The 13,476-nt window shown below is 42.2% G+C and overlaps 1 protein-coding gene across 1 annotated transcript in view; it reads left to right on the top strand.

The window, feature by feature from the left end:
• The window catches only part of LOC121002531 (collagen alpha-1(XXI) chain-like), a 124,024-nt gene that overhangs the window by 30,924 nt on the left and 79,624 nt on the right, over window positions 1-13,476 (top strand). Inside the window, exon 6 of the mRNA XM_040433976.1 lies at window positions 11,125-11,350. Coding sequence (XP_040289910.1) covers window positions 11,125-11,350 — 226 coding nt within the window. The remainder of the gene's footprint in view (window positions 1-11,124; window positions 11,351-13,476) is intronic.

Raw genomic sequence — 13,476 nt, forward strand, 5'->3', positions numbered from 1 at the left:
CTGCTTTGATAGTGAGTACTGCTATAGATGATTACAGTAGTTTAACAAAGCAGAGCCACTGGTTGGGCATTAAATAAATAGACTTTACATGTAAAGACTGCTGTGAGCGGGGTCTGGTGTAATGGAGTCACTATTTAATAACGCAATACTGTGACACATAGGACCATGAGGGGACCAGCATAAGATGCTATATGTGTGTCATCCACACATCCCCATAACAATGCATCATCCACAGATCCCCCATAACAGTGCGTCATCCACAGATCCCCATAACAGTGCATCATCCACAGATCCCCCATAACAGTGTCATCCACAGATCCCCCATAACAATGCATCAGCCACAGATCGCCCCATAAGAGTGTCATCCACAGATCCCCCATAATAGTGTCATCCATAGACCACCAATAGTTCAAAACACACCAAAAGCACACCTTTTGGTTAAAAAATTTTTTTTTCTGATTTTCCTTTTCAAAAACCTAGGTGCGTCTTATCAAGCGAAAAATACGGTAATTGAAGTAAGAGTACACATACCATAATGGCAGACCATGTGGCAATTATGGATCTGTTTGAGAGAAGGGTTCCAGCTCTGGTCCATCTCATCCCTTCTTCTACTGGCTGGCAAGAACCTATGGAGAACTCCCTGTGGCGAAACCAACCTCGCCACTGGGTTTTGGAGAGGACTGGCTGCTGGCCTCTTGCCCCTGGATTATGGGCCATATACTAACTTTTAAACCCCTGAACCTATTCAAGTGAATTTTGGATAGGTTTGTCCCCAAGTTATACTGCTTAAATTGATGTAAGTTATATGTATGGCCAATGTAAACTCACAAAGTTGTAACAATTTATAATAAGTTTAAAGAGGGAAGATATAGGAAATAGCTACACCCACTCGTAACCACTAAGAGGTGCTCTAGTCTATGTGTGAATCACCCTTCACAGTTACAAAATATATATAGAATGCTGGAAGACTGGCACTCTCAACACATGGAGTCGTATGGTTTAAATGCAAATCACAAAATTTATTAATAGGTACATAAAAAGTTAAAATAAAAAATGTGTACATACATACACTAGCAATATGTTGTCACAATATGGTGCCAAGGATGACAAATAATATCTAGGTCATATATTCATTTGTTTCGTATTACAAGTCCTTTTTATAATGGTTCACCAAAATGTTTGTAGAAAAGGGTAAAAATAGGAAAACGGAAGGGGTCCTCCTTCTTTCTCTCATTAATAGAAAGAGATCCAATGATATAAATGTTCCAGTTATAATAGGCTTTAGGTATAGTGTTGCTTTTTATATTTCAAACGGATTTTGTGGTTTGGCACTTTGAAATATATCTGGTAACAACCCACTATGTGGGCTTACCTTTGTATCGGTCAGTCCCTCTGATGTTTCAATATGTATTTGACGATAATCCACTATGAGGGCTTACCTTTGTGCCGGACCGTCACTCTGATACTTTAAAGTATGTTTGACAACAACCCACTGTGTGGGCTTACCTTCTCTTCGTGCCGGTCGATCACTCCGATGTTTTGGGGCTTGCTGGAAGCCGGCGTCCCGGCTGTTACTTGGTCAGCGTCCCACGTGGAGTCAAAGACGGGTTCGTCGTTCCGGAAGTGACGTATCGACACTTGAGGTTTTGCTCTTTAGTTTTTTTCTTCCGATTCTCTGAGGCTTAGACTTTGTTGCAGCCGGTCGGATTTACAGTGCACTGTTGTCCCGCAAGATGTAGGGGATATCTTCTTATGAGTGGGTCATATCTGGATCTTTGATAGGATCACTGGAAACCAAACGCGTTTCGGGGACACCTCTCCCCTTCTTCAGTGGCAATGACCCTGCTCCATATTTGGTTGGTTTTTATACTCTTAGTTGGAGAATTCAAAAATCAGGCATGGAGTATATTGACTTTGTTTCTTTCAATTTTGAATGTTTTAAATATCATTTTTTCTTTTTTCACATATACCCTCAGTATTTTTTCTCATTGGGTCTTCCATACATTAACTTGTTCTTCAATATTTCATTTGCGTTTTAGATGCGTTTTTTATTTGACACATGCGTTTTTTTGCCAGAAGGTGCAATTTTCCTCAAGTTATAAGATCCTTAAGGGATTTTGTTGCATTACCTTTAGTTAAGCTTTTATGATGTTTTTTGTCATTATTTTCAAAATACATTCAATTGATGTCCAATTAAGTTATTTGTCATCTCTCACCATATATTATATAATAAAAAGAAATCAAGGTATAGGGCGAGCACTCAACACTTGGACCAGACAGATAGCAATAAGATAAAATTTAATTAAATCACAATGGTATAACACGTGAACATATACCTTGAATCTACAATTGGCATATAAAAACAAAATTAAAATTGCAATAGGAATGCATTAGAAATACTAAATAAAATAACCACAGTTCAGGATAGTGATGGTGTCAGTCCCTTATGTAGACAAACTGAAAATGGCGTGTATCTGGATTGTGGCACTTCAATATCCAGGGTACGCTAGGAGGTATGTAGTGCTGCGGGTTATGAGGACAAATCCAGTGTTAATAGTGTCCAGTGTTAGAACGGCTGAACCCTGCAGCTCCTACTCTTGTGAGTAGGCGTATCCCAATGTCCTTGGTTACAAGTGATACATAGTATACAGTCACCTTGCTCGGTCAAAATGACATACCCGTCCCATAGGATTCACAGATGGAATTGTCCTACCTCCGTTGGTGTGGCTCGTCGGTGTCTCTGCAGACGTGAGCGGGAGGTGAGCGGGAGATGGGCACAAGGTGAGCGGCGTGGGACGCTGTCGGCGTCTAGCTCCTGGCTCCTGTGGATTGCTGATCTCGGATCTCGCGGGATTTCGAACGTAGTCTGTCTCCGGGCAGTGAAGAGCGGTAGTTGATGAATTCTCAGCTCTCTGTCCTGGATATCAGACTTCTTCAGTTGAGCTTCTCTGCATGGCCATGCATAAGTTGCGGAGATATTGCTTTCACAGGTGTGCGGGCCAGACGCGTTTCGGGAACTCTTTCCCTTCGTCAGTGGTACGGCAACACCTGTGCTACTCCGCTTTTTATATTATCAGCTTGTGCCAAAACCTGGATCACTGGATTCACTCGCAACAACCGAAAATCGCATGCGTTTTTTATATGCGGTTTTATGCGGTTATTTTTCGGCATGCGTTTTTATGTACTATGGATTCCTTGCACCAATCTATATATCATATAGAGATCCAATTTTGATTATATATTGCATGGATGGGTTACTGACATATTTCTGAAAAGAAGGCCGTTTATCGACTCAGTCAGGCCGTTTATCGACACTGAGTCGTGGACTCGGACGTGGGCCCCCAGTCATATATACCATCAGTGAAATTCAGAGACTATACTCCATGAAGTCTCTTCCAAATATCTGCACGTCATGTATCTAACCAGAATGCACACTTCTATGTTGTCCTCTCGACCTATCCCATTCTTAGTATTTTATGTATCTACAATTTTACATTTTTAAGTATTCATGTATTTTAATTCATATATTGGCTTACATCTATCTATTTTCTAGTCATAGGTATAGACTAGTACTACCATTGTATATATACAGCTGCTGCTGTATAGTTTAATAGTTAGATCTTATGTATACATAATTTTGTACTGTGGTAAGCTATATACCAATAGATATTTGAACTGCAGTCACATTTGTATCATTATTTGTGTCACTCCATTTTGTAGCTGCTAAATTGACACTATATCAGGATGTGATGCTGTTTTTTTCAGAAATATGTCAGTAACCCATCCATGCAATATATAATCAAAATTGGATCTCTATATGATATATAGATTGGTGCAAGGAATCCATAGTACATAAAAACGCATGCCGAAAAATAACCGCATCAAAACCGCATATAAAAAACGCATGCGATTTTCGGTTGTTGCGAGTGAATGCAGTGATCCAGGTTTTGGCACAAGCTGATAATATAAAAAGCGGAGTAGCACAGGTGTTGCCGTACCACTGACGAAGGGAAAGAGTTCCCGAAACGCGTCTGGCCCGCACACCTGTGAAAGCAATATCTCCGCAACTTATGCATGGCCATGCAGAGAAGCTCAACTGAAGAAGTCTGATATCCAGGACAGAGAGCTGAGAATTCATCAACTACCGCTCTTCACTGCCCGGAGACAGACTACGTTCGAAATCCCGCGAGATCCGAGATCAGCAATCCACAGGAGCCAGGAGCTAGACGCCGACAGCGTCCCACGCCGCTCACCTTGTGCCCATCTCCCGCTCACCTCCCGCTCACGTCTGCAGAGACACCGACGAGCCACACCAACGGAGGTAGGACAATTCCATCTGTGAATCCTATGGGACGGGTATGTCATTTTGACCGAGCAAGGTGACTGTATACTATGTATCACTTGTAACCAAGGACATTGGGATACGCCTACTCACAAGAGTAGGAGCTGCAGGGTTCAGCCGTTCTAACACTGGACACTATTAACACTGGATTTGTCCTCATAACCCGCAGCACTACATACCTCCTAGCGTACCCTGGATATTGAAGTGCCACAATCCAGATACACGCCATTTTCAGTTTGTCTACATAAGGGACTGACACCATCACTATCCTGAACTGTGGTTATTTTATTTAGTATTTCTAATGCATTCCTATTGCAATTTTAATTTTGTTTTTATATGCCAATTGTAGATTCAAGGTATATGTTCACGTGTTATACCATTGTGATTTAATTAAATTTTATCTTATTGCTATCTGTCTGGTCCAAGTGTTGAGTGCTCGCCCTATACCTTGATTTCTTTTTGCTATATACTACTAGAGGAGGGGTGTTCCTCTATACTGGGCTAGCAGCACCTTTATCCAGAACCCCGTCTGGAGTGAGCCACCTTTCTTGAGTATTTATATATTATATAATGTCAACTATTATTTTTTATCAAAACACATTATTTAAAATTATTTGAAATTATAAGAATCCATTTAAAATGCGAGTTGCATATACATTGTGATTCTCCATGTTTGTCTTAGTTATATACATTGACATTGTGTATGATATCATATTCGGATCATTCAGAGTGTATGGATATCATCAGAAAGACATTCATCCAATAACCAATGTTATATGGATTATCCACCGATTAACAGGATAAGGAGGTTGAGTCCGTTTTATTTTTCGGAATTGTAGTAATAATTTTTCTTGAGATTATAAGCCTTTTCCCAAGGCATATTATGTTGGATGAAGAAAGGGGTACAAATGCTTGTCTCCGAGGGAGAATCGCAGTACTGATTGGCAGTTAAACATGCGATTACCCATCAGGGAGAAGCAAATGTCCCAAAATCTTAAAGAAAGCCAAAAATCTCCAGATCTGCGTTTAATCCTCTTGGTATGAGACTTCCAAAATCATAAATTCGTTTCGATTCTGCCCTTGACATTTTTTCAATATGGTTGCCGCCATAACAATATATTGGAAGGACTAAACGACAACTTAAGGTACGAATGTCCGAACATCTCAACAATATAACTAAAGGTTGTGAAAACAATGCTTTATCGAGGCATTTTAAGGAAATTCACAACAAAGATGGCGGAGGCTTATCCTTCCTGGCACTGGAGCAGATAGAACACGACTGGAGGGGCGGCAACCATATTGAAAAAATGTCAAGGGCAGAATCGAAACGAATTTATGATTTTGGAAGTCTCATACCAAGAGGATTAAACGCAGATCTGGAGATTTTTGGCTTTCTTTAAGATTTTGGGACATTTGCTTCTCCCTGATGGGTAAATCGCATGTTTAACTGCCAATCAGTACTGCGATTCTCCCTCGGAGACAAGCATTTGTACCCCTTTCTTCATCCAACATAATATGCCTTGGGAAAAGGCTTATAATCTCAAGAAAAATTCTTACTACAATTCCGAAAAATAAAACGGACTCAACCTCCTTATCCTGTTAATCGGTGGATAATCCATATAACATTGGTTATTGGATGAATGTCTTTCTGATGATATTCATACACTCTGAATGATCCGAATATGATATCATACACAATGTAAATGTATATAACTAAGACAAACATGGAGAATCACAATGTATATGCAACTCGCATTTTAAATGGATTCTTATAATTTTAAATAATTTTAAATAATGTGTTTTGATAAAAATAATAGTTGACATTATATAATATATGGTGAGAGATGACAAATAACTTAATTGGACATCAATTGAATGTATTTTGAATGACAAAAAACATCATAAAAGCTTAACTAAAGGTAATGCAACAAAATCCCTTAAGGATCTTATAACTTGAGGAAAATTGCACCTTCTGGCAAAAAAACGCATGTGTCAAATAAAAAACGCATCTAAAACGCAATAAAAACGCAAATGAAATATTGAAGAACAAGTTAATGTATGGAAGACCCAATGAGAAAAAATACTGAGGGTATATGTGAAAAAAGAAAAAATGATATTTAAAACATTCAAAATTGAAAGAAACAAAGTCAATATACTCCATGCCTGATTTTTGAATTCTCCAACTAAGAGTATAAAAACCAACCAAATATGGAGCAGGGTCATTGCCACTGAAGAAGGGGAGAGGTGTCCCCGAAACGCGTTTGGTTTCCAGTGATCCTATCAAAGATCCAGATATGACCCACTCATAAGAAGATATCCCCTACATCTTGCGGGACAACAGTGCACTGTAAATCCGACCGGCTGCAACAAAGTCTAAGCCTCAGAGAATCGGAAGAAAAAAACTAAAGAGCAAAACCTCAAGTGCCGATACGTCACTTCCGGAACGACGAACCCGTCTTTGACTCCACGTGGGACGCTGACCAAGTAACAGCCGGGACGCCGGCTTCCAGCAAGCCCCAAAACATCGGAGTGATCGACCGGCACGAAGAGAAGGTAAGCCCACACAGTGGGTTGTTGTCAAACATACTTTAAAGTATCAGAGTGACGGTCCGGCACAAAGGTAAGCCCTCATAGTGGATTATCGTCAAATACATATTGAAACATCAGAGGGACTGACCGATACAAAGGTAAGCCCACATAGTGGGTTTTTACCAGATATATTTCAAAGTGCAAAACCACAAAATCCGTTTGAAATATAAAAAGCAACACTATACCTAAAGCCTATTATAACTGGAACATTTATATCATTGGATCTCTTTCTATTAACGAGAGAAAGAAGGAGGACCCCTTCCGTTTTCCCATTTTTACCCTTTTCTACAAACATTTTGGTGAACCATTATAAAAAGGACTTGTAATACGAAACAAATGAATATATGACCTAGATATTATTTGTCATCCTTGGCACCATATTGTGACAACATATTGCTAGTGTATGTATGTACACATTTTTTATTTTAACCTTTTATGTACCTATTAATAAATTTTGTGAATTGCATTTAAACCATACGACTCCATGTGTTGAGAGTGCCAGTCTTCCAGCATTCTATATATAATTTATAATAAGTGTAACTTGTCAGCTTGGGAGGAAAATGCTGGGTGTGTTTCTATTGTGCCATTGTCCCATTGTGTGTTTAAATGGTGATGTCTGTTCTGTTGTCCTCACATGTGTATTGGCGATCTCCCTTTGTCCTCAGAGATAATTGGATTGCTCCTCAGGTTGTCTCCGGGACAGAGAGGAGGAGACCATGATGCATTGTGGGGATATGTTGTCCTATGTCACAGTCTTCATTCTGGTCCTCTGGGGGCGTGAACGATTGGTTGCTGTAGTTACATTGTATGTGTTGTAAATTACTGATTGGTTGTATTTCAAACCCCTGTGGGCAGTACTATGTTTGTGGTTTATGAATAAAAGAGGCTGTACGTGAAGTACAGTCAGACCACTGCTTGACCCTCAACACGGAGCCTTGTCTCGTTATTGGGGGGATTCACTGTATGCTGTTAGAAGACCGATTGCCAGAAGTGTAAGCTGATCCCTGTTCGTCTGCTAGCAGCTATTCGTGAGGTTCCAGTTTGGAGTGCTACTTTGTATCCAGTTTGGTCGTTTGGTGTTCTGCAGTAGCTGTGCCTGTCTCTCAGAAAGGGGCATATCGCCTAAACGGATTTTAACCCCTTGTCTGCTGAAACGGTCCGTTACATTGGTGGCAGCAGTGGGATCGTTCCTACAGCCAGAAGGACAGCTACAGGAGACACCATTTCTGTGGATTCTACAATTTAAGGACAACGCATGTCCCAGTACAGCGTCCCTGACAGCAGCAGGATGGAACCAGCAGTGTTATACGAGGAGGAGGACCTGGATGGCCGGGATGCATTAAGGAAAGGCATCTGGTACCAGGCCCTGGATAATCTACAATACCAGCGGGGTGAGAGTCTCCCCAGTGAAGAGCAGCGGTTGCAGAAGCAAGTGGCCCTGCGGATGCCCTTCCTGGGAGAGCAGCCCCTGGAGGAATGGGTGAAGGAACTAGAGCACGGGGTATGGCAGGAGCTATGGCTGGAGGATGCCTACCAGGCGCTTTGGTGGTATATGGCACAGTATATACCCTGGACAGCCGAACATGACAAGCCAGAGGGAGAGGAGTTTTATGGTCCTGGCTTGTTATGGGAGTCCTTTGCAGAGCCTGACTTCGGGAGCCCTGCACAGTCCAGACTTCAGGACATTTTTTATGAGAGGGAGGCTAGGCATGAGTAGGATGACCCCCATGAAGTAGAGCAAGACCTGGCTCACCTAGCAACCCTGGAGTGGGAACTGGAGCAGGACTACCGAGATCTCTTCCACTCCATTGAGAAGGCTCAGCAGGACGGTAAGGTGACAGACCCAGATCCAGACCCATTCAGCTGGGCAGATATTGTAGAGTGTTACGGGGAAGGACCCCAGGTGGCCGGTAGAGATGGGACCGAGGTCTCTCCACCGGTCCTGCAGGGAATTGGGAGCCCAGTCTCCATTCCCCAGCGGCAGTGTGAAGTGTAGGGAGAGGAGAGCAGCGTCCTCCCTCCCCAGCAGCAGGCTGAGTTACAGGGGGCAGAGGTAGTTGTTCCTGCCCCCCAGCAGCAGAGTGATATGCCGGGAAGGCAGTGTGAAGTGCAGGGAGAGGAGAGCAGCGTCCTCCCTCCCCAGCGGCAGGCTGAGTTACAGGGGGCAGAGGTAGTTGTTCCTGCCCCCCAGCAGCAGAGTGATATGCCGGGAAGGCAGTGTGAAGTGCAGGGAGAGGAGAGCAGCGTCCTCCCTCCCCAGCGGCAGGCTGAGTTACAGGGGGCAGAGGTAGTTGTTCCTGCCCCCCAGCAGCAGAGTGATATGCCGGGAAGGCAGTGTGAAGTGCAGGGAGAGGAGAGCAGTGACCTCCCTCCCCAGCGGCAGGCTGAGTTACAGGGGGCAGAGACAGTCGGTCCTGCCCCCCAGCAGCAGAGTGATTTTTTGGGAATTGGGAGCCCAGTCTCCATTCCCCAGCGGCAGAGTGTCCAGCAGGGAATAGAGAGCCCAGTCTCCTTTCCCCAGCAGCAGGACACTGTATTGGGAGCGGAGACGGTCGGTCGCCCTCCCCAGCGGCTGAAAGTATGTATGGGAGAGGAGCTCGTTACCCCCTCTCCCCAGCGGCAGCTTAACGCACCAGGGGGAGACAGTAACCCCCACAACAGTGCAGATGGGACCGTGGTCTCTGCACCTACAGCACAGGGGGTAGAGACAGTCGGTCTCCCCCTCCAACAACCAGGCTCCAACCAGGCTTCTTCCATGGTAACGCTGGCACCAGGGCAGAGTACCGCTGATACCTGCCCACAAAGCAACCTCCACTCCAAGCCAGGGAGCAACACAGTTACCGGGAGTACCAGCTTCCAACATAACCTTGGTGGACTAACTGGACAGAGACAGGCTACTAAATTCAACAGGTCCAGTAGTTGGTTGTGGGTGGGCTGCCAGACTAACTCAGGTACCGACCGGCGTGAGGTCAGGTACCTGGTTAGTCTTCCCTGGGGGGGGAGATGTGTGGCGAAACCAACCTCGCCACTGGGTTTTGGAGAGGACTGGCTGCTGGCCTCTTGCCCCTGGATTATGGGCCATATACTAACTTTTAAACCCCTGAACCTATTCAAGTGAATTTTGGATAGGTTTGTCCCCAAGTTATACTGTTTAAATTGATGTAAGTTATATGTATGGCCAATGTAAACTCACAAAGTTGTAACAATTTATAATAAGTGTAACTTGTCAGCTTGGGAGGAAAATGCTGGGTGTGTTTCTATTGTGCCATTGTGTGTTTAAATGGTGATGTCTGTTCTGTTGTCCTCACATGTGTATTGGCGATCTCCCTTTGTCCTCAGAGATAATTGGATTGCTCCTCAGGTTGTCTCCGGGACAGAGAGGAGGAGACCATGATGCATTGTGGGGATATGTTGTCCTATGTCACAGTCTTCATTCTGGTCCTCTGGGGGCGTGAACGATTGGTTGCTGTAGTTACATTGTATGTGTTGTAAATTACTGATTGGTTGTATTTCAAACCCCTGTGGGCAGTACTATGTTTGTGGTTTATGAATAAAAGAGGCTGTACGTGAAGTACAGTCAGACCATTGCTTGACCCTCAACACGGAGCCTTGTCTCGTTATTGGGGGGATTCACTGTATGCTGTTAGAAGACCGATTGCCAGAAGTGTAAGCTGATCCCTATTCGTCTGCTAGCAGCTATTCTTGAGGTTCCAGTTTGGAGTGCTACTTTGTATCCAGTTCGGTCGTTTGGTGTTCTGCAGTAGCTGTGCCTGTCTCTCAGAAAGGGGCATATCGCCTAAACGGATTTTAACCCCTTGTCTGCTGAAACGGTCCGTTACACTCCCCTTATGGGGAACTGTATTATTAGCAACCAAGGGGGTCAAGAACAGGCCCATTGGTAATGGAAATGGGAGAAACAAATACCAGGTCCTTATTTTGTGGATAGAAGAAATAGCTCTACACTCAGGATAGTTTTAATCTGAGGAGCCCTCTGTATGACACTGAATTGAATTGTTTAAATTCTCAATTTTCAGCCCAAATTAACATCCAGCTTGCAACCATTAAATAAGTAGACGGGTAATTATATAAGTAAAGGTGTTCACATTTAATTGCCACAATACTTAGATGTACTCTCATATATGTTATTTCTAGGAGTGTGTTTTAGTCTTTATATACCAGTATTTGTCTTACAGAGACATATTTCCAGAAGGCCTTCCTCCCTCCTATGTATTTGTGGCAACCATACGTTTAAAAGCTCCGGAAACACAAGAAGTTATTGACCTGTGGAGAATTTTGTCCAAAGCTGGAGAGGTCCAGGCAGCTGTGACTCTAGATGGCACAGACAGTTCAGTGATCTTGACTGTCACAGGGATGAATGAAAATTATCAAGTGATAAAGTTCAAAGGTTCAAAATTAAAGGTAAAAGGCAATTACTGACCTCAAATCAGGAACAAGCCTTGTCATGGGAAACCTTTTTACATCAATGCATATATATATATATAATTATATAGCTTTTGAGGGCATTGATGACGATAGTAATTTTATTAACATGTCTTTGTGACAACGGTGGGTATTTTAATACTAACTATAAAGATTACGTAGGTGTAGGCAGTGATAATTTGATCAACATGTGTTTGTGACAAGGATGGGCCATTATAAACTGACTGACTAATGCTGACTAAAAATGTATATGTAGCTTCAAGGGGTTCTCCAGGAATTCATAAAATAAAAATACTTCAATATTACTTTATTATAAAAATCTTCCCAAATACCTTTCACTAGTTATAATGGCTCGTTTTGTCTGGGGAGCAATCATTAGGGGAAATAAAATGGCCATCGTCCTATTAGTACACACAGAATCTGTCCTAATCACACAGCAGGACAAGTCCCTTTAAAACACTGCTAAGATGTAGAAATGGAGTTCATGAGGAGACATACAGAACAGAGAGGAGGTGAGGATATGGCTAATGAGCAGTCTCCATTACCAAAGTCTGTCCTGTCTGTCCTTTCTGTACTTCATGTCTCCTTATGAACTCCATTCCAACAGAGATTTAGCTAAAGTGTTGGGCGCGAATATTCGAATCACAAATTTTAATCGCGAATATCGGCACTTCGAGAATTCGCGAAGATTTAGAATATAGTGCTATAAATTCGTATATTCACAAATATTGTAGATTTTTTTTCATCAGTAACCTCCCTTCTTGCTTGTGGGCCAACGAGAAGGCTGCAATGTATTTTTCTGAGCTTAGCAACATCCCTAGCAACCAATAGGAAAGTTGCCTACCCCTTATTATATAAGAACCTCCCCAGCAGCCATTTTCTGTAGTTTTATGGAGTTCTGAGAGAGACAGCAGTGTCATTGCTGTGCTCTGTGCTTTGCTATGTCATTACATTAGTTAGTTAGTTAGCTTATATATATAATACAGATAGTTAATGGGAGATAGTCAGTGTAGGTTAGATAGTGATATAGTGTAGCTGATAGGTTCCAGTGCAGGGTGTTAGGTAGTGTGATAGATTCTGCTGTCCATACATACATGCTACAGACATAGTGCTGTGATGTCACAAGTTCACAACAATACTTAGTACACCAATCAGTAATATGTAGTCAGACCTGCTAAAATGTGAAGTTGCACGTATTTCGCCAAAATATGCGCATCATTAATTGCCGATTGCCCAATTAATCATTAATTGCATCATTAATTGCCCAATCATGAGGAAACTTATAGCAGCTTGAAAAATGTAGCAACAGTGACCCACACCTGTATTGTACGCGCAATACGCGCATATTACATTGCTGATTTTTGCAATCACGAAAATAATTGCGAATTCTCAGATTCGCGAATATATGGGGAATATTCGCCCAAATATTTGTGAAATATTGCGAATTCGAATATTGCTCCTGCCACTCATCACTATTTAGCTGTATTCAGGATCATCGCTGACAAGTAGGAGAGGAGCATGAGGCAGCTCTTTAGCTCAGTGTTGTGAAGTAACTCATCCTGCTATGTGATTAGGACAGGTTTTGTGTGTACTAATAGGACGGCAGCCATTTTATTATTGACTGAAAACCTATTAGGAAAATAATAAATGCTCACAAAATGCTCTTAAGTTGTGTACACCTTTTTAGTCAGCATAAGTCACTCAGTTTATAATGACCCATCCTTGTCACAAAGACATATGGATCACATTACCATTGCCATTAATGTCCATAACTGGCTTGAATATTCGTAGCTATATAAATATCAATGGCTCAGCTTCTCTGATGGATTTCTCTGAACAGGGGACAGACCAGCCTGCAGTATGTGTGAAAACAAACTGCTTTAGAACACAACTGGATCAAACTTTTTTTTTTAATAAAAAACCTATTATAAAAATTACTGCAATAATAATTTTGAAAAAACAAAATGACTGCAAAGGTATTTATAACCTTAACAATTTAAGTAATTTTTTTTTTTCATGTATCAGTGGTGCAGTAGACACAAAACTGGTAGAATTGGTTTATGCAAGACTAATTGCAAAGTTGAAATGGAGGAGAATCAGTTACA

The sequence above is a fragment of the Bufo bufo genome, chromosome 5 (assembly GCF_905171765.1).
Source record: "Bufo bufo chromosome 5, aBufBuf1.1, whole genome shotgun sequence".
Classification (NCBI taxonomy): domain Eukaryota; kingdom Metazoa; phylum Chordata; class Amphibia; order Anura; family Bufonidae; genus Bufo; species Bufo bufo.